The sequence below is a fragment of the Peromyscus eremicus genome, chromosome 10 (genome assembly GCF_949786415.1).
Source record: "Peromyscus eremicus chromosome 10, PerEre_H2_v1, whole genome shotgun sequence".
In the NCBI taxonomy this organism is placed as follows: domain Eukaryota; kingdom Metazoa; phylum Chordata; class Mammalia; order Rodentia; family Cricetidae; genus Peromyscus; species Peromyscus eremicus.
The window spans coordinates 42,278,305-42,301,403 of NC_081426.1; the positions used below are offsets into that span (position 1 = coordinate 42,278,305).

The 23,099-nt window shown below is 39.5% G+C and overlaps 1 protein-coding gene across 1 annotated transcript in view; it reads right to left on the bottom strand.

The window, feature by feature from the left end:
• Positions 1-23,099, bottom strand: part of Kcnip4 (potassium voltage-gated channel interacting protein 4) — a 105,311-nt gene that overhangs the window by 3,252 nt on the left and 78,960 nt on the right. Inside the window, exons 3-6 of the mRNA XM_059275863.1 lie at positions 21,707-21,777; positions 3,877-3,984; positions 2,012-2,116; positions 1,343-1,405 (exon numbers count right to left, since the gene is read on the bottom strand). Of these exons, the coding sequence (XP_059131846.1) occupies positions 1,343-1,405; positions 2,012-2,116; positions 3,877-3,984; positions 21,707-21,777 (347 nt within the window). The remainder of the gene's footprint in view (positions 1-1,342; positions 1,406-2,011; positions 2,117-3,876; positions 3,985-21,706; positions 21,778-23,099) is intronic.

Sequence of the window (23,099 nt, forward strand, 5' to 3'; positions counted from 1 at the left end):
CCAGAGATCAGACCGGTGAATACCTAACTGTCATCACAAAACTTTCCTCCAATGACTGATGGAGGCAGATGCAGAGATCCACAGCCAATCACTAGACAGAGCTCTAGGTGTCCGGTCAAAGAGAGAGGAGAGGGATTCTATGAGCAAGTGCATCAGGATCATGATGGGGAAACATGCAGAGACGACCAAACCAAACTAGTGGCAACTCATGAATGTTGAATCAATTGCTGTGGAGCCTACATGAGACTGGACTAGGCCCTCTGCATGGTGAGACAGTTGTGTAGCTTGATCTGCTTAGGAGGTCCCCTGACTATCAGAATCCATCTCTGGTGCATGAGTGGGCTTTGTGGAGCCTACTACCTAGATGAGACACCTTGTACAGTCTTGAGGCAGGGGGAAGGGCTTGGACTTGCCTCTACTGAATGTTCCTCCACATGGGAGGTCTTGCCTTCTTGTGAGAGGGAGTAGGGGATGGGTTGGGAGGGGAGGCTGGCAGGGGCGGGAGAAGGGAAGAGGGGATCTTTGACTGGTGTGTAAAATGAATGAAAAATTTTTCTTAATAAAAAAATAAAAAGACCAATACAAACTTCCATAGTTTGGGGCACTAGATTTCTAATTCTATGATGACACAATAAATAAACATAGCATTTTAAATGAACTATGTCTTGGAAAAAGTAAAGTTTCATTTTTTCATTATGTATATATGTGTATATATCTGCGTGTGGGTATGTGAACACAAGCATGTAGTTGCCTGCAGAGTCCAGAGGAGGGTGTCAGATTCCATGGAGCTGTGAGATCCTGATTTGGGAGCTGGGAACAGAACTCAAGTACTCTAAGAGGTGCAGCAAGTACTTTTAACCACCGAGCCACCTCTCCAGCTTCAGAAATAGTAATTTAAATCTATGTTTTTGATTTTGCTTTTTGTTTGTTTATTGTTTTTTTCTAGACAGGGTTTCGCTATGTAGCCTTGGCTGTGCTTAAATTCACTCTGTAGACCAGGCTGGCCTTGAGCTCTTAGAGATCTTCCAGCTCTGCCTCCTGAGTGCTGGGATTAAATACGTGCACCGCCACCACCACCCACCCAGCATCTATGTTTTTGTTTATCAGTAATGAGTAACCTCTGAAGGTTTCCACAAAGAAAGGGAGTGCACGTGTAATTTTTGCCTCAGGATAGGCATGCTATCACATTGGATGTGCAAATAAATCTGCTTGTTTTCAGGTGAGAAGTTGGTCTCCTTATCTTGCTCGGCTTATGCACTGGATTTCTGTGTTGCTCAGTTCATATTGGCTGTGCTCACTGTAGCTGATGCTAACAAAAGGGGTAGTTCTTTTCCTTACTTACTTTTTGGCAACTTTCAATGAACTCATCTATGGTAACAACACCATCCTTATTTTTGTCCATCTTCTGTTGAGAAAGAAAAGAACAAAGCATTGTATTGGATTGCCTTTTGATCGCCTCCCGTACCCAATAGGTTGAAACAGATAAGAATGTAGCACATCATATGTTCTGTGGGACAATTGCATGCTAGGAGGAACTAGTGACGTCCTACAATGGTGGGGCCAAATCATCCTAGGTTGTATCCTTTTCCATGTAATCTGAAGCATGAGTCACTTAAACTGTTTTCTAAATATGACAGGATTCCTACATTACATGGAAGTGTACAGTCTTGATTTTTCATCTATAAAATGGGAGAGTAGTATCAAGAATTTGTTACTATTAACAGGAACTGCATGACAACACTTAGGAAATAAGAGAATAGCGTATTCAGGATATAGTGACTCTTATGGAATTGCAATTGTCTTTAATAACAAATTCAAAAGCCCAAATTATGAAATTAAGATAGTATGTGTCCTATTGTTCTGTCCCTGTAATTAAACATTCTTCTTGCCATTTTTTCCATCAAGGTGCTTTGCAAGTATCAATAAATCTATTCATAACTTCCGTCCTTCCCTCCCTCCCTCCTTCCCTCACTCTCTCCCTCCCTTCCTCCCTCCCATCTTTCATTCCCACCTGGAAAAATGTCTCCACATGCTGTCGGGGAGCATCTTCCTTGAGGACAGGATATGTGCATTTCCCCATCATGTCATATATTGCTTTCATTATGTCCAGCATTTCCTGAAATGGAAAGGCATTCATGTGAGGCTGCACACTAAGTGTGACGAAGCCCATCTAAGATGCATTAGGAGACTCTGTTCACAGTGGTCCATTTGCTTGTTTGTTTCTTAAGTTCTCTATGAGGTACTTTTTGGTTTGTCAGAAGCAAACAAACAGCCCCCAAAGCAGTAGAATCCAAAGGTAGCAATCAACTGAGATTTCAGTTTTGAAATGAAGTAGATTCCCATTTATCTCACTTGATTGGGAAAGGAATAGTCTGATTTAATGCTTTAATTCTCCAAACATGTATAGACTTTGTTTTACTGAACTAGTACACTTTTATTGATTTCTACTTATTAGAAATGTTTTACATTTAGAACTAAAACTATTAATTACAACTAATTAGTAAAAGTTCTTGGAGTTTTTTTTAATCACTTTTTCTTATTTTGGCTTTAACTGAAGAAGTCATACAATATGAATTCAAATACTTTGACTAGAAAGCACCTTAACATTTCCTTAGCTTTTAAAGTAAAAACTATTTTTTGCCATGCCATTTTAATTTTATAAAAGGAAAAATAATGTCTAATTACTTAAATATTCACATTTACTATTTGACATAAAACCCATCCTAGATTAAGCAGAGGATACAATTCTATTTGTATTTATTTTTGAGAGTATGGATTACATGATAAAGCCGTTTGTAAAAATGAGTGAAACTTTAAAAGATGTTTCTAACATAGGTAAGTATAAGACATAAGTAAGATGTAGGCAGAATTGATGAGCTGTATTAAACACAAAAAGGGATAGAACATTAGCACTGTATTCAGTTCTCAGTATTGACGAAAACAAAAAAAAATAGTTCAAATGGGAAGTACTAAGATTATTAACATTCTCTAGTTCCGCAGTGATCTTGAGGTACCTAGGCAATGAATATACCAAATGCTGTACCAAATATACAAGAAGTGCATCTATTCATGAAGGCTTAAATTTAGTACTCCTTGATGACATCTAACCTAACACCATGTATCCTCAGCACAAGAGACAACCAGTGATTAATAAAGCAGTGGTGTCCTGGCACACTGAGTCTGTGTATCCCATAAGGCATGTTCATGTCACTGGTCTTGAGTACTTTTTCTCAAATGGGACCATTTGTTCAAACCTTCACTCTGGGGAAGATATTAATGCAGAGAGAAACACAGCCGTTATGACCATTAACTATGCCCAGACTTCCAGCAGAATGCTCTTTCAGTCTTATTAGCATCCTACACTAAGGGTGGTTACCTTCCCTCATCCCTTATTTCTTGCCTTCTCTCCTGCTGTTTTAAATCAATAAACCAGCATTTTAATTTGTGAATGTCTTTCATTGTCAGCTTACTTCCAATTGTTTCTGTTGAGCCCACCATTGTCCTGATCCACCCCTAACAAAGAGAAATACCTGGCAGCCATTGGGTGCTATAGCTTTGGTGGCTGTTGACTTTCTGGGAACCTTGCCCCCCCAAACTATTGTCTACCTGACATGAGGAGGCCTCTGCCATTCCCAAGGATCCCCATATTATCAATAGGATAAAGGGGATACCATAATATGTTTCGTGTTTTCTTTGGAGTTTTACTACAAATGAGTCCTTTCTGTTGCATTTTTTATTAGAATGTAGCCCATTTCTACCAACATCACACAAAATATTTTTGATTTCCTAAAATGTGATTTTTAAAGTAATCATTGAAATTGTTTAATATTTTGAAGTTAGTCAAAACTATCTCGGAGGATAGCTAACATGTCTTACTTCTTTAGTGATGTAGCCATCTTTGTTTATGTCATACAAATTGAATGCCCAGTTGAGTTTTTCTTGTACTGTCCCTCGAAGCAAAATGGAAAGACCTTTGATGAAATCCTAAAAAGCAATAAAAATAGAACTTAGAATTTGATAAAATTCCCTCTTAATTGATGGTAGCACAATTAACAACACTCTGGATTTTGATCATGTTTCCAAAATTACTGATGTGCTTTTAGTCTTCAGTTCCTCAAGGCTCTTGGTAAGTATGAACTATGTCCTACTCTTCATCTAATTAGAAACTAAGTTAAATTAACCATGATACTAGAAATTGTACCTTTATGCATTAGTACCTAGATAGCAAAGTATGAGCACATGTGCATGCATGCAATACATACACACAATTTTTAAAAGAAAAATTAATATCCATGAGTTATCCATAAGAAGCAGATAATCTTTGCTCTTTAAGTAGAAGTTGAACTATAATTGGCATGTGGGCAGTTGTAGAAAAAACTGGTGCCACAGTGCCTGGATGCAAAATAGCATCCTGTTACTCTAATTTCATATCTATAAAAATGAGGACAATATCTCCCTCACAAAGATTTTATGATGATTGAAAGAGTTAAGATACATTTGCTAGTCCCTGAGAGGGCATTGGCCATGAAACTGTACTCTGTGGAACTCTCAGCTAATGTATTTGATCACAGTGGAAGGGAACCAGGTTAACCAGAGAAAAATCACATGTATTTGTTGTTATATAAAGTAATGTCAGTATTACAATGTGATAAACTCAAGAGTGATAATCTCTTGATAGAAATGAAAAAGCAAGGGAAATCCAAAAGTTGCCCTTTGGGTGAACTTGAATTCTCTCTCCTTTTCTGCATTCCATCATTTTATTGCTGTTTTCCTGTCCCAGGTTTTATATAGTGTTTTTCTTTCTTTGGTGGTGCCTTTGGGGCAGTTAGCATGCATACAGTTCACAAATTAAAATTTATGTAAGATGTCTGGTGGAAAGTCCCCCCATTCCCAAACTGAAATTAGCTATTTCTATTCCAACAAATTTTTGTTGCTATGTATATTTATTTATATGCACTCCCCTTTTCTTTATATAAATGATAGCTTAATATGCTGATCTGCACTGAAATTTCCCTCAGTTTATCCAAAATGAAATATGGAAAGAGAGCTCTTTAACAAAATGAGGACTCTTGTCCCTTGCCTTCTTAGGAAAAGGGATATTCCATTTGGCTTTGTTTCTATTTAGAGGTCCATGCAGCAATAGAGAAGTCCAAGACCATCTCTGGCTCTAGTGATAGAACATGGCCTGTCACCTCCGGCCAAGAGCATCATATTTGTGGCTGAAATATTACTGAACCTAGTCCAGGTCTAAGTGATTCTGAGGTTCTTGGACTCTTGTAAGGAATGCTAACAAGGTTAGAAGTGTTCTTTCCTGCATGACAGGAACAGTCAATCGCCAAGTCCAAGGGCTGCTGATAGCATCTTTCTAACAAACTGGGCCAGTCTTAGTGTACAGTCAGAGCCATGTCTGGCCTTTTCATTCCTGTGAGCCAATAAAGATCACACTGTTGTCACCAGTTATTCTATGATTTCTAATGCTATTAGGGAAAGTACTCCTTTCATGCGTACCTTCCTCTTAAGTTCTAAGCATCTTGAGCAGACTTACACTAAACAGTGGCTATGGTACAAGGTCCTTTGGCTGGAGAAAGACTCCTGCCCTAACTCTGTGACAGAGAAGGGGGAGAGCAAAATAGCACAGGAGTAAAACTATCTTTTTATTAAAATAGCTAGAGCTAAACCACTTCCAACGGGATTACTGCTCTTTATCCTGTGTTATAAAAATGCCTGAGGGGGAAAGAATAGAAACTACTGCTGATGACCTCAGTTTCCCTAGTCAGTTTCTGCTGGATGTCTATGCGCTCTCAATTTGATGATACTACTTTCCTGGTGTTACTTGTCCTTATACTTGGACAGCCTGCCCAAGGGGACTCTGTTCTGCCTAGGATTCCCTATCAGGACATTCAGTTACTTGACTTAAGGAGGCTTCTTCAGTTGATTTCTGCTGGAGGTTTTTAGAGCCCAATTTGATTCTCTCTCCCCTCCTCTCTCTCTGTATTATATTTGGCTTATTATATACTTGATAAACTCATTTGTAACCAAAAGTATAACTGTTGTAGATCCTTCTCTGGAAGACAGCAAGGTCTGACATGGTAATTACCTGGTCTTGCTCAGCAGTGGCCTTTCATCTGACAGCCCTTTACACAGTTACCCAGAGGATTAGTTATTCTTAACTTCTATCAGTCAAAGACCACCCTGGCTGAGAATGACCCATTGTGAGGTAGCTGCAACCAAGTCCAGATGGGAGGAAACATTAAATGACTCACTAAAGGTTACAAAGGTGACAGCCTTGGTGCAGAAAGTCATTAATATGCTTGTGTGTGCTGTGACTTGTTTTCCTTGCATGGTTTTATAGGAACTTATAAAGTACTGATTTTTCTCTAACATGACCTTTTAAGTAGGTCAAATTTCCACAGTATTTGTTCTCTTACTTAAAATATTTGGAAGATGAAATTTCAGGAAATAACTAAAGTGACATTTTGCTTGGGACTAAAGATACCAATATGTGTAACATTATATCTGCATATTTATATATTTATGTACAGATATATGCATATGTTTAACAAGATTATATATAGTGTAACTTTATCCTATAGAAGAGATGGCTTATTTATTTTGACTGAAACATAGTAATGTCTTGTTTTTTTCCAACATAATGTTATTTGGGAGTTTCACATGATGCACCTTGATCTCACACTCACTTCCCAGTCCTTCCAGGTCTGCCCCCTCCTGTGTCCTTCCTCTCAAAAACAAAAGGAGAAAAAAGGTCTGATTTGTGTTGCCCATATACTCACTGGAGCATGGTCAAACTCCAGTGGCCAGCCATTAAAGAAAACTGAGTCCTTCTTCACCCACATCCCTGCCAGAAGCCATCAGCTGTGAAAAGCTACACTTCAACATCCTTACCACAATTTCTAAGAATTCTCTTTGATGGCTTCCTGTCTAGGCTGTTGCTTTTTGTGGGTGGAAGATGGGAGTAGAAGTTGTCACAGAAGCCTGTATCTCTCTTCTTGCTGAGATGATGCCACTCCCAAGCTGAGAAGAATGGGCAGCCAAATTCCAACAATCCTAGCAATGTCCAGAATTCAAAATCCTGAATTCAAATTTATCTGGTACATGGAATGCTTGCACTGAATGTGAGGTTGAGATGTAGGTCTTGTGTCCATCCTACTTCACAATGGGTCTATCAGATATGCTAAGCCTGTAGGCCAAAGATGATGCGCCAACGTGCAGAGAAACCTTGGGTGACTGTCCAGGAAGCTGGCTGTTTCTGTCATAATTCACATTTTTTGGAAGTCACTTGTTTGCACTTCCTGTTTTCTAGGTAATATTATTTCCTCAGGTCTCTGAGGGAGTTGATGATTAGACAGTTGTAGTTACAGTTTTCCTTGTTAAGAAATTCACAGAAGAAACTCACTAAGAGGTGTTAAGTGTGTAATACTGAAAGACATCATAAGATAGTTTTCTGTTGGTAATACAAGATAGGATAGAAAGTGAATAAGGTACATTTTGGACTCACTAAAGTAGGATAGATAATGGAATATTTTCTCTGAATTTGTGAAATGCAAATGGACTAGACATTTTTGATGTATTTATTGCTTGTATATATTGTATGTAGTTATTGTACTTATTATATAAAGTTTTGTTATATTAGTTATAACTTTTATTTTTTATTTTAGACAAAAAAGGGGGCAATGTGGTGATGATATTTTATTTGTGCTCTAATAAATAAAGCTTGCCTGGAGATCACAGGAAAAAGCCAGTCATTATAAGTAAACACAAAAGTCATGCAATGTTAGCACACTCCTTTAATCCTATCACTTGGGAGGCAGGGATTTGTCTGAATCTATGTGAGTTCAAGGCCACACTGGGAACAGAGCCAGGCGTGGTGGCACACACCTTAAATTCCAACACTAGTTAACCATGGAGGTGTGGAGGTCTGTACAGACAGTTGGGAAGTGACAGAGCTGGGCAGGAAGAGGAAGTGATGTAGCTGGACAGAGAGAGCAAATCAGGTGGCAAAACAGCAAGGCATATAGGTGTGGGTAGACAGGAAATATCTCGTTTTTGGAAGCTGCGGAGTTGGTGAGGTAAGGTTAGCTGTGGCTATTCCTATTCTTCTGATCTCTCTCAGGCTTTAACCCCAATTTCTGGCTCTGAATTTTTTATTTAAGAAGACCATTTAGAATTTGTCTATACTTTCTTTAACTGTGAGTCTGCAGTCATCGATACTACTGCAAATGTAGCTTCCTTGCCCTTTACGGTCAGTAGGAGCATGGATCATAGACTTCAACATGGTTTCTAGCCACAGCACAGACCATGCACATCCACATAGCCTCCAGTGTCAGCATGTACCACAGACCTCAGAATGCTGTCTGGTGGTGGTACAAACCACAGACATCAACATGGCCCTCTGCCACGGCACAGACCATAGACATCATCATGGTCCACAGTGGTAGCATATGCTACAGACATCAACATGGCCTCTGGGGGCATGGGCCACAGACACTTATATGGTTCGCAGCTGCAGTCCAGCCCATGGATATCCACATTGCTTCAGGCAACAGCATAAACCATGGACATTCACTTTGCCTTTGGTGGTAACACAGATGACGGAAATCAATGTTGGCTTCTTCAGGAACACAGACCACAGACGATGGCCTCTGACCATGGACCTCAACATGGTCTCTGGTGGCAATTCAGACCATGGATATCAATACAACCTTCAGCTGCTGCATAGACCACAGATACAGTCATGGCCCTTGGTTGCAGCACAGATCATGGACATTCACCTGGCCTTCAGTGGTATTACTGGCCACCAATATCAACCCTAATCCCAATATAGCCTCAATGGCAGCATGGACCATGAACATCAACATGGCCCCCAGTGGCAGCAAGGGCCCTTGGCAGCAGCACAGACCACAGACATTAACATGACCAGGCAGCAATATGGGTCACACACCTGCACCTCCACAACAGTGATCATGCACATCAACACAACCTCCAACTGCAGTAGGACCATTGACCCCAACATGACATTCTGCAGCAACCTGGATCATGAACTGCTGTGAGATGTTCTGTATGGCAAATATGTTAATAAATAAAACACTGATTGGCCAGTAGCCAGAGAGGAAGTAAAGGCGGGACTAACAGAGAGGAGAATTAAGGGAACAGGAAGGGAAGCCTGAAGCCGCTGCCAGGACAAGGAAGATGTAAGGTACCAGTAAGCCACGAGCCATGTGGCAAAGTATAGATTAATAGAAATGGGCTGAATATAAGAGTAAGAGCTAGACAATGATAGCCCTGAGCTAATGGCCAAGCAGTTTAAATAATATAAGTGTCTGTATGTTTATTTTATAAGTGGGCTAAGGGACTGCTGGGCTTGGCAGGACCCGGAGAAAAACTCTCCAGCTACAATGAACACTAACATTTCCTCCTGGGGTAGCACAGATTAAGGGCATCCACCTGGCCTCTGGGGGAGCATGGGCCTCCAACATTGACATGGCCTCCAGCACCCAGACCATGGATGGATATCCACATGAACCTCAGAATTTAACATGGCCTATGGCAGCAGCATGGAGCAAGGAGGTCTTTTGAGGAGGTCCAATCCAGAAAATGAACCATTCTTCATCTTGGACATCATGTCATTGCTCAGAGCCAGGGTGTTCATGCTGCTGGGCAGCGTGTTAATGAGCTGCATGTGTACAAGCTCCAGGCTGCTGCACACCACACCGCCAAACCCACCATTGACCTTGCCCTTCTCTCCCTCCTGTCACTGCCATCTCTAGTTCCACGTCTCTCCACAGAGCATGCACTGTGGGAGGCCAGCTGGGAGACCAGCTCCCACTATTTCCCCTAGGGTACTCTTGAGGAATGAGGGATAAGGGATTCAGATAGAAGGATAGAGGGGAGAGAAACAGATAGAAACACAGGATAGCCTCAGGAAGGCCTGGATCCTTAGCCACCGGTCCCTCCTGTTTCTTCTAAGGGCTATTTATAGGAATGCCAAGGGGTGGAGCAAAAGACCTCCCCCATCTCAGCCAAGTGCAGACCCTTTCCAATCACCTGGTAACTACACATGTGGTCAAGCAATCATCTAAATGCAGCCCTGCTGGGTGAAGCAAGCTCAGATTTCACTAGGAAACCTTTGTAGGCCTCCACAATGTACCACTCTGTTCTTCCATCTTTTCCACCTCTCCATTACATATTCTTTTGATGAAATGACACTGGAAACTGCATTGCGTGGTACAGTATATTTTTTGCCCAAATAGATTTACATGAAAATATTCATTGCAAGCAGTCATTGGTCTGGTTCAATGTAAATACTGTAAATACTGGACCATCACTGAGATTCATCACGGCTATCCTGCTGTTGTTCAGAGTCAGAGTGATCTTGCAGCTAGGCAGGGCATCGGGGGCGGATTATGTGAGAGCTCCAGGCTACCACACATCCTGGCCTTTGTGCTTGTTGCCTGCAGGCAGGACCACTACCCATGCCCTCAGTCTCCCAGCAGTGCAAGCAGGGTGGGCTACAGCCCCAGAGGCTTCATGCTCGGGGTGGCCCTATACGGTAATGATATCCGGTTCTGCCGGGCCAGCTCCTTCACACAGCTTGATGACTGAGTTGATGTTAGGTTGGACCTACTCAAAGCACTGGGTCTGAGACTGGATGGCAGCATAGCTGGCCGGCCTGCTTAGGCCTTCCAGGTGGTATCTGCCTGTGTGGGCCTTCTAGGTGGAGTAGTATCTTTTTAAAAGAATTAGTGCCTTAGAACGTGATTATAGCTACACTACACTAAATTAGAAGTTCTTTGATTTAACCTTGCTGGTGACCTTTAAGGATCTGATAAATGTTAAACAGTATTCATAAATGTGTACAATAAATACAATAAGAAATATAATATATAATTATATAAAAACTGTACTGGAAAATAATCTAAGCACACATAAGTCTAACATCTACTAATATTAAATATTTCCACTCTATATTTTCTCACATATATGTGAGCATATATTTATAATAAAAGCCATAATATTATCTTAAATACATTATAGATATTGTATATATTTTATACCATATGCATATGTTAAATATGATCTATAAAATGGTGCATAATATCTCATTGTTGCATTTAAATATTTACTAACCACATCACATATTATTTGGTATGTTTAATTTATTACAAGTATTTTGCCGCATCACTGAAAATCCTTCATGACATCATTGAAGTAATTGTATGGTTGACTCAGAAAAAAATGTATCATATTTACCAAGAAGGAGTAATTTTCTGTTTTGATATAATAATGTAGTCACATGCCTTCTGAATGTTTTGAATCACAGTAAGAATCATTTTAAACAGATTTTTAGAAAGATTTCTTTTTTATTCTATGATATGGTGTTTTGTCAGCATGTATGTCTGGGCAACACTTGCATTCACTGGCCTTTGGAGGCCAGAAGTGGGAATTGGATCCCCTGGAACTAGAGTTGTGAGCCTCCATATGGGTGTTGAGAACTGAATCCCTGGTCCTCTGGAAGAGCAACCAGTGTTCTTAACTGCTGAGTCATCTCTCCAGCCCCCAAGAATCATGTTTTAAATAGCAATCCACTACCACACAGAGAGATACAAACACACATTAATGGAAATGTAATTTTATGCAACCATGGACCAGAACTTGAAGTTATGGTGATGATATTCTCCTTCCATTTTCCCCTCACCATTTTTCTAACATGTTATGGTCACTGAACTCTAATTTCAGTACCTCCATGGCTTCAATTTGAAGTTTGCACATTGCATAGTGACATGGATGTAAAAACAACTCCTCTCAGTACTTCCTATTGTTGAATATGTAAATTAATTAAAATGTTTCCTTTTTAGAAATGATTCTGCAGCAAACGTTTTTCTCTGTTTCTCACAGTTCTCTCTTATTTTCATAAGGAAGAAGAACTGGTGGGTAAGGGGCCCTAAGACACAGAAATTAAATGTAATAATGACTAGAGAGGGCTAACGTGAGGGCTGTCTGGGTTAGCAGCTCTCTGTGTTGGATAATGCCAGCTGCTCATGTCGCCTGAGGAATGCATACTGTCCTGTTGTATTTACTTTATGGATGAGTGCTCAGGGATGTGACAGAATCAGAATCACAGCACAGAGCTTGAAACAACAGTGTTGCAAGCTGAACCAGACATCTGATTCAAATTCCAGGCTTCCCTTTTAGCTTGGACTGAAGCCGAGGCCTCTGGTCATGTAGACTATCAAGCTACAAACATGTGCTTCACAATCGTTGCTGGCTCTGTAGGAGAAAATTGTGGGGTGACGTGAACGAGAGGCTCCATTCTACTTCAGTTTCTTACGAGTGACATTACAGAACATTTAGAGGTGTTAGGAATTCATAGTTTTGTGTATTTGTTTGTTTCTTTTTGGTTTTTGAGACAGGGTTTCTCCATGTAGCTCTGACTGGCTTGGAACTCACTTTGTAGAGCAAGCTGGCCTCAAATTCATAGAGATCCACCTACCTCTGCTTCCCAAGTGTTAAGATTAAAGGTGTGCACTATCATAGACTGGCAGGAATTAATAATTCTTTACATGAATGAATGAATAAATTAGAAAATGAACTTCTAAAAAGTCAGCAGACTCAGTTTGTGTGTATGCGTCCTGACATAAAAGCTATTGGAAGACAGGAGAAGCTAAAAGGGACTCTCGAATAATCGTTCTATGTCCAGGGTCACAATCTCAGGCTGAGAGCCACACATACTGATTTCTAATCATGGAGACTGAACAGATTATAACCACAACCCTTGACCTTACTAGCACTGAGAATTTTTTGTGTGACATAATTTTCTATGCTCCTTAGACACACATTTTGGTCTCAACAGCTTTAAATGGAGGTACGTCAAAGGGACAACAGAGCCAAGCAAAACATTTCTTCTTGACTACAATAGAACAGAATGATCAACAGTTTAAGTAGGGTCACAGCAGCTTTTCATGCAAGATATAAAATAAATACCCATAAGCCCGTAGTTATATAAGTAAGTGTTGCATTTATTGATTACTTCCTGGAGCCAGAAGGACAGATTGTCCACGCAGAATTCCAAATGACAAAGTTACCTCCTGTGCTGCCCTTACATGTGCTTGACGCACAATGACTTCTTTCTACAGAGCATTATTTTGCAAATGGGGAGACACTGTACTAGGAAATTTGACAAACGCCATTTTAGGCAGTCAGACAAGGTCAGTATCAACAGTCATAAATCATTTTGACAGTCTGAACTCATTCTATGTGATAAAATAGCCCTCTCCTGCTGCGCTCTTCAGTTCCCAAACCAATAACCCCAGTTTAATCATGAGCAAACCATCATACAAATCTAAACTGAAGGACATTCTACCAAATACCTGAGCAATACTTCCTCAAAACTGTCAAGCTGGTTATAAACAAGGCAAGCCTAAGAAACTGCTAGTGTTAACAAGAGGCTAAGGCGACAACATGATGTCTAAATGAAATGTGGGCAGGGCTAAACGAAATGCCATCTTAGATGAGGTACTGGGTCAGAAAAAGGACATCCAGTAAAGTCCGAAGAAATCTGAATATAGCATGGAATTTAGTTAATGATAATGTGTCCATATTAATTCATGAACTGGAGCAAGCATACTTGATTAAACTATGATACAGCAGAGGAAACTGCATATCACATGGGATTTCTGTGCTACCTGCATTCGTATGCAAGTGTAAAACACAGCTAATATTAACCAGTTATTATAGAATGAGTTAAAAAGAAAAGATTGGTCACCAGGCCATGGGAACAGTTATAGATGTTCATTGTATGTATATTTCTCTTGTCCTGTTATGCTCTTTTGTTTCCAAAATTTCAGTGACTATGAAGGCCTTTGCCATCAGGAAGTCACAGGACATGCACTTGGAGGTGACAAGAAGTGGAGGGAGAGAATTCAGGCCATGAGGTGCTGGACCTCTGATGTTAGTAAAGGAGGAAGTTGAAATGATGGGATGACAAGAAAAGCTGAACTACAGGAAGCAGGACTCCAGTCCTGGGGAATCCACAGAATGTTTCCACGGGGCCCAGGTGAGGAAGACTCACACTGAAAAGAGGTGGGGATCTACAGAAATTAGTCACAAACTCGGGGGACACAACTTACACCATGGCAAGCAATTTTTCCTATTTTGTTCACTACTGCCTCTAGCATGCTGAAGGGTGTTTGACATAGTGTGCTTGAGGGGTATTTGTAAAATGAATAAATGAAACTGACCAATATCTAGGGATACCTTCAGTGAGAGCAGAGGCCCCTGGAATGATCAGAAAACAATAAGAATAGAATTCTGTACCAAGAAGAAAGTGTGTGTGTGTGTGTGTGTGTGTGTGTGTGTGTGTGAGTGAATGAAACAGAAAGATTAATACATTTGATAAAAATGGAATTCTATAGCAATAAAAAACATTGCCTAAAATAACTCCCTCCTGACATTTCAAAGAAAATAGCTATGCCATTTAGCAAAATGGCACATCTAAAAAGTTTTTCCATAAACTTAACTGATATTTGTATGAAAATATTTTTAGTCAACACTGTGAATAACAGAGCTATTAGTTTGGGGTAATGCCTCGACTGACTACCTCCAGGGGGTGCCGCACATATCATTTTCCATGGGAATTGAGTTGTCTACAAATAGGATTTCCTTCCAGCTCTAACTCATCAATTACCTGTAGTAGCAATTGTATGTGTTTCAGAATTATTCTGACAGAAAGAACATTTCAACTCAGCTTCAATAACAAGAGCAATCTGGGAAATTCTCAGCAATGTGAGTTACCTGGTAGTGATTGTGTTTGGTAGAATGGACTATAATGGGCTGCCTGAGTTGCAAAATCAAAAATATTTGGTACTTTACAGGACAGTTTGCTGACTGCCCATTAAGACCCCAGGTTTTAGAGGCTGTGCTCCAGATGAATAACATTCAATTCTGATTCCCTCTCAATTATCCAAATGACTGAACAAGTCAGCCTTTCATACATCGTGGTTTTTGTCTCTAATATATAGTGAAGTGCACAAAACTTTCATTTTCTGTTTGATTAATTTAAAAATTATGAACTAAAGAATACATATTGAGAAGGTGGGAGAGATGCTGAAAGTTAGTGTTATAAATTTATTTTGGGGAGTCCTAGTGCCAAAGCTTGAACTAAACTAACATGCTGGTCTATCTATCTATCTATCTATCTATCTATCTATCTATCTATCTATCTATCTATCTGTCTGTCATCTATCTACCAACATATCTATCATCTATCTATCTCTTACCTATGTGGTGTGTGGTGGTATTGTGTTCCCCAAAATATTGTGTACCTTAATAAACTTATCTGGGGTCAGAGAACAGAAAAGCCACAAGATACTTAGGCTGGAAAATGTTAGCACACGCCTTTAATCCTAGCATTCCAGAGACAGAAATCCCTCTGGATTTCTGTGAGTTCAAGGCCGCATTGGAAACAGCCAGGCATGGTTACTCACACCTTTAATCCCAGAAAGCAGCCTTTAATCCCAGGGAGTGGTGGTAGAAAGCAGATGGGTTTATAAGGCGTGAGGACCAGAAACTGGAAGCATTTGGCTGGTTAAGCATTTGGCTGGTTAAGCATTTGGCTGGTTAAGCATTTGGCTGGTTAAGCTTTCAGGCTTTGGAGCAACACAGTTCAGCTGAGAGCCATTGGGATGAGGACACAGAAGCTTCCAGTCTGAGGAAACAGGACCAGCTGAGGAACTGGCAAGGTGAGATAGCTGTGGCTTGTTCTGTCTCTCTGATCTACCAGCATTGAACCCAATACCTGGCTCTGGGTTTGTTTTATTAATAAGACTCTTTAACATTCATGCTACATTTGGCACCCAACGTTCGTGGTACGAATTCATGAAAAAGTCACTTGCCTGTGGCCTTGTGGAACCCAGCTCAGGCCTGAGCTACACTTGGCCGGTTGTGGTGGCACACCGGTAGGATTTACTGAAGGAGGCAGAGGCAGGAGGATCCCGAGTTTGAGGCCGGCCTAGGAGGCTTGGGAGAAGCTTCGGCCTGGACTGAGCCACAAACAGTGGTGGGACCATGGAAGCAGTGGTTACTGCTTCTACGTTGCCAGCTCCTTCTCATCGTGTTGGTGACTGCAGTGATGCTGCTACCTGGGACAAAGGGTTTACTGCTGCTGGTTCAGAGAAGAATTGCCAGGACCATTGTGTTACAAGAAAGCATCGGCAAAGGTCAGTTTGGAAAAGTTTGGCAAGACAAATGGTGGGGAGAAATTGCTGTGAAGATTTTCTGTTCTAGGGAAGAATGTTCATGGTTCCGAGAGACAGACATTTATCAGACTGTGATTACTCCAAACCACAGAGGAGGAAAAAAAAAAAAAAGTCTGCAGGGAACCACGACCATGCCTAACAGTGACTTTGAAATCTTCAAAAAGAGACAGGACTCCACAATGATGATTCCACATGGACTATGGTAAAGCCATTAGGCTGGTTAACACCACGGAAAGATCTACTTTGGACTACAAACTGTTAAGGACAATTTTGAGATGGCTAGCTGAGATGATCCAGCCTGACAGACTACTTGAGCAAGGACTTGTAACAAGCCCTGAACTTTCCTACTATCAGTGACTGGACAAATGATACAGGACTTGACAAGTAACTCAAAAATTTTCTTTTCAAGTTTCCCTAAAGATATCTTCACCCCTAGAAAGCAAAAAGAAAAAGAGAATATAGGTATGAGATAGATCATTGAATCTACTCTGAGAAAAAAGATAAAGAAACAATAGGATAAATAGGTAGATCACTGAATCTACACTGAAGAAAAAGGGGAAGATATAAAATGACAAAAGGTAGACTACTGAATCTATTATGAAAAGAAAAAAAGAGAATATGGATATGATAAGATAAAAAGAGAGATTATGGAATCTACTTTTAAAAAGGAACTACTTATTTTAAATAAGATAAGTAATGAAAATTTTTTGTCTGAATTTGTCAAATGTTACTGGACTGGACGTTGTTATATATAATGGAATTTTTTATCTGAATCTGTCAAATGTTAATGGACTAGACATCATTAATGTAATTTTTGACTGTATATATTGTATATACTTATTAGATAGTTTTTCTTTATTAGTTACAAGCTTTTTTAATTTTAGACAAAAAGAGAGGAAATGTGGTGGTATTGTGTTCCCCAAAATATTGTGTACCTTAATAAACTTATCTGGGGTCAGAGAACAGAAAAGCCACAAGATACTTAGGCTGGAAAATGTTAGCACACGCCTTTAATCCTAGCATTCCAGAGACAGAAATCCCTCTGGATCTCTGTGAGTTCAAGGCCACATTGGAAACAGCCAGGCATGGTTACTCATGCCTTTAATCCCAGAAAGCAGCCTTTAATCCCAGGGAGCGATGGTAGAAAGCAGAAAGGTTTATAAGGCGTGAGGACCAGAAACTGGAAGCATTTGGCTGGTTAAGCATTTGGCTGGTTAAGCATTTGGCCTGGTTAAGCTTCAGGCTTCTAGCAGCAGTTCAGCTGAGAGCCATTGGGATGAGGACACAGAAGCATCCAGTCTGAGGAAACAAGACCAGCAGAAGAATTGGCAAGGTGAGATAGCTGTGGCTTGTTCTGTCTCTCTGATCTACCAGCATTGACCCCAATAACTGGCCTCAGGTTTGATTTTATTAATAAGAACTTTTAAGACTCATGCTACATACCTATGATCTATCAAATTATTTATCTATCAGTCATCATCTGTCTCCTATATATCCTCTGTCTATCTACCATCTAGCTACCTATCTACATATTATCACCATCTATTACCTTAATCAAAAGATACTAAAAGCTTTACCAATGATTTCAAAATAAGAGATAATTTATAACTTATACACCATGAAATAAAGCAAAGGGGTCTCTGGTTCATCAAGAATCTAGGTACCTTCTATATGCTGAAAGGTCTTCTGAAATACTTGATGTTGCAATCTCCACAGAGGAGATTGGATGGAAAATTATTCCCACCGCTCCCTGTTTATAAAACCTCAGTTAAACCCCACCTCAGTACAGGAGAGTCTGGGAACAGCCCAAGCATGTGCTCACTGAGTACATGGACAGCAATGGCCAACAGCTGCTGTGGCTTTTATCATATTTTGTTGGATATATATAACACATTTGATTATAGTTTAGTGTATGCTTTGTTGGAGACATTAATACTATGCATGCACTGTATGTATATACATTATCTATCAGTTATCTATTCATTTATATTGTTATAATTCTAAAGTCTAAAGTCTCTTTAAAGACAAAATTCTGCCAGCTATGGGGATTTCAGGTGCAAGATGTATATGAGGTTGGAGAACTATATGTGTGCCAACCACTGAGGCCAGGCAGCCTGAGTTTGAATCTTGAGTGTTATACATTCTACTTCCATAACCATGGCAAGATATTTAACTTTGTGACTCCCCTTTCTCATTTGCTAAAAGGAGATATCCATAGTACACTGAAGGGTTGCAGAAATTAATGTTATGTAATTAACTCAATATAATGCCTAAAATAATGAAAGCTAAATAAGCATGGGTTTGTTTTATCATTGAGTAGCTATTGTTACTAACATTTAAGCACTTAATACAGTAAATGTTATTTTAATGAGATTAAAAATCTGTCATAATGTCACAGGGTAGTTATCTAGGTCTTTGCCTGAATATGTTTAACTATTCTAGATTACTGTGTCATCTATTGTAATGTGATGATAAATGCTGGAATTAATTACCTTTATTAGAAAAAGCCTAAAGTAATAAATGCTATAGCTAAAAATCTAATAAATATTGAGCATTTATTTAGTGGCAGGCTCAGAACCAAACCCACCACTCCTATTATAATTTTTCCATTTGTATGCTAACTTGTGAATTTGCATCACTGCTGGGGTTGTAGTGATATGAATATTAAGGACTAGAGGGTTTGAATACTAAATCTAGGGTTCCACAGCCACTTGATGGCAAGAAGGAGGTTGAATCCAGTCATAATCAAAACCATGTCCCCTCTGACTTGTTAATTCTGCCATTCACCTTTAAGCAAATACTATCAATCTTCCATTTTCCATTTATCTCAAAATCATAATAATCTGTTGCTGTTGGTTGTTGCTATTAAAAGTGTGTTCCCTCCCAAGCCATTTCTATCTTCTAGATACCTTCCAGGTAGCTAATTAATTTTGAAATATAACTACAGTTTCCCATTTTAAAATTTGATTTTCATTCAGTATTTATTGACATGCATGGAATTAATAGTTTATATTAAAAGTAAAGGCATTATATCAATATGCATATCACATATAATTGTCACAGCTAACCTCCCAAATTAAAATGAGCCCTAATTATAATTACTGGTGTTTTATATAAACATCATAAAAGCATTGCTATGTATTATCCCACATAGTTGACAATAGGTTAATGTACATGCGAAATTGAACGCAAAGTTCTATGAGACACCGATAGCAGAATATCATGTTTCTGGTACACAAATTGTTTCTAGTAATGAAATCCCTAGTAGTTTTTGCCTCTGCCATTCTCTGTAATTAACTATGATTTTTCTAATTAGGTGAATTAGACTATTGACTTTTACACTTTCAATATAGGTGTATTGAGGCGATGCTGGTATTAGCACTATGGATTAAGCACTGATAAGACATTCCCCTCAGGAAGTCTTATGCTGTCACTAGAAGTAGTATTTCAGGAGATCGAGAACACCCTTGCACTTTGCCCTTTGGCCCAGTAACTGCTGTTTCTGCATCCAGGATAACCCTGCTCATCCTGCCTTGACTTCCTAGTTCACACTTCCTCAATAACTAGCACCTTTCACCCTTCCCTTCTTAGGATATTTCTTGGTAAAGTTTTGTAAGATGATGTTTAATATCTCTGGTCCAGAATTTTCAAATCCATGACATGAGGTCTTCACCAGGACAGAGTACACACGACAAGGTATTCTGGAAATTTTACTCTAGTACCATTGATGGATAGTTTACAACGATCCACCTTTCTTTCTTCAGCCTGCCTCCATGTAGCCTTGTATTCAGAGTGTTGTCCAAGCCCAAACTGTTTTCCCTCCTAAACATGTCAGATGGTTACAATTCTGTAATGCTCATGTTTAGTAATTTTGAATTCATCTCTCCCCTCATCTCAAAGGCTTTTACTGAAGTTCAGTTTTTCATCAGGTCCTGTCTGGACTCTTAGAATAAGTAGCTTCTAGTTGCACTCTCAGTTTCAGGAACATAGCTCGCACACATAAACAGCCCTGTTGAAACTTCCTCAGAGGTCCTTATGTCCTACAGCACAGTCTTCAACCTCTTTAGTTGGCAGCCTGCTTGAGATGTGCTCTTTGCTTCCTTTCCCAACCCTTTTTTCTGGCTCATATACTTGCATTCTGTCTTCCAGAAGATCTGCAGATGTTTTCTCTTTATTTCCAGGGTGATAGTCTCCACCCAGGCTCTGCCTCATGCTTCCCTTATCAAACCTGTATTCCCTTGATCAGCTTCTGCTACTTTCTCCAGATACAATTGATGAAACCCATCAGATAGGCTTTGCTGTTCTGGTCCCTTCTGCCTCTGGTTCATTTCCCTGGCTAGTCTCATTCCACCATCTCAGTTACTTTGTCAGGGTCCTTATTAAAATTTCTTTACATGTATGTCAGCTTCATCCTCCTCTACTCCCTCAAAATAGGAAATATATCCCCTAAATAACATACCTCCTAAATGCTATAATGCACATGCTTTAGTGTCTGTCTGCCTGTTTGTTTGTCTGTCTGTCTATCATCTCCCTGACCCTGAAATTACAAAGTAAGATAATAGATACTTAATTTGCCCAGAAACAAAATACAGTCACTCAGAATGTAAGCAAATCTGTCAACAAAACACTCTTCTCCCAGTTTTCTTAACAAAAGTAAAAGTCACAGACACCTATCCTAAGTGCATATTCCATTTATTCTCCTAGCAACCACACTTAAATATACTGTTAGCTCTATCCTGCTAGAGTAAACATCTATCTATCTATCTATCTATCTATCTATCTATCTATCTATCTATCTATCTATCTATCTAATCTCTTCTGTGTGTGTGTGTGTGTGTGTGTGTGTGTGTGTGTGTGAGAGAAAGAGAGAGAGAGAGAGAGAGAGAGAGAGAGAGAGAGAGAGAGAGAGAGAGAGAGAGAGAGAACACATTTTTATTAAGGTTATCATATCTCGTACTTCATGAAGAGCACTGCATGCTTTTGCTGTAGGTTACTTAACATTTTTAATTTCATTGCAAACTCTGGGGCTGGTGAAGGCAGCATTTTTGTATTAAATATCTTGAATTACTCTACATTAACTAGGCTTCTGCATCAGAGATTAAGTATATTACATCTATATATCCAAGTACTAGCCCACAGTAAGTACCTGTAAATGTCAGATAAATCATTTGCCTTCTGGGATTGTCCTCATGCTGCTGAGGAGAGCCATGCATGAAGAGATAGCACATATTTGAAAGCACACTAAAAGTAGGTTGTAATTTTTCCAACTTTGGAAAGATAAGAACAACTACATTGCAACATAATAAAGAGGAAGGGGGTGTTTTTGGACCTTTCAAAAATGAGCAAATATCAACCTCTAACTTTTCTGCTACAAAGATCAAAATCCCTTTCAGAGTGTCTTAAGATAAATGGTAGAACAAGAGTCTAGGGCTTACCTCAAAACTCACAGCTCCATTGTGGTCGGTATCAAATGCATTGAACAGAAAATGTGCATATGTTGTGGAGTCTGAAACATTAAAAAAGGAATATCATTTAGTTAGTGTTTCTATAGCCCACCTCTTTTTCTTCAACTTGTGTATTTGATCTCTGCTGCCCACCCTCTTTCTTTAGTGAACTGCAACTTGAGATTTTTGGGAATGAGCTACATTCTGAGGCCCTTGGTGATATTTTCTGTGAGCCTCTGGCTAGGATTAATGTCAAAATATGAGATCATTCATTTTGATATCAACTCTGAAATGAGTAGTGATGGTGCCATAGGTGGATGCCAAGATTATGGAGACATGTCTGGACATTGTTTGGTGCTTGGCAAAATTTTATCTCCATTAGTAAAGAAGTAAAAAGCCAAATAATGAGACATGGATGGAGTGATATCATTAATACCCCTGTCATTATTAGTATTGCCATTGTTTTTATAGCTCAGAGAAATATTTTTGGACTTAAAGAGGTTGAGGAACTTGATCAATGCCACATAGTCACTAAGATGTAGATATGAGACATGAACATTCTGAGGTTGTCCCATGAAAAAATAAATTTGGCTCCTGGCTTTGGGACAGTAGTAACTTAGGCAGCTTCTGGTGGTTAAGATGTAGAGGATTTTGTAGACCCTGAGATTCTTATTTCCCATGTTATTGCATGCAGTACGGTGCTACTATCCTATTTGTGTTCCGGGTGGGATTCAATGCTCTAGGTAATAAGTAAAAATATGAATGACTTGGCATCCCTACCTCCTCTGGATGCAGTCACTGAAGATCTCGGAAATCTCACTCCCCCCCTGGGTTTGCTTCTCATGGCACCTCCATTCCTCCCTTTGCTTTTCTTTTGTTTCACTAGGTTCTGAGCTTTCTTCAGTTTTCATTTAAAAAGTATTTCTCTTTGTTTTCTTTTCTTAACGCCCAGCTTTAGTCTTTAAGTGCTTTTGTGCTCAATTCTTGATCAAATTTGCATGATTATGTTAAATGCTACATCTCATGGGTTTTAGCCTTTAGGCTTCACCCCACAAGAATGTAACCTTTCAGCCTTCTGCTTCTAGCCATTTATCTTCTGCTTAAAAGCTCATTAATTTCTATTTTGTGACTTTTGGTTTCTATTTTTACTGGGATTTACTATAACTTCTCTTCCTTTTTGACATTATGAATTGATTTTAAAAGGCTGTCAAGGAGCTAAATCAGGGTAGCAAGGATAGGGAATTACTTTTCCAAATCAAAACAAGTATCAATATTCCTCGTCTTTCAAAGTTTCTACATTCTGCCAGAGGAAATCCAACCTTCTCTCTGCACTCTACAGATTGGGAGCTATCTAAGGATTGTTTTCCCTCAGTGTTTCATCAGT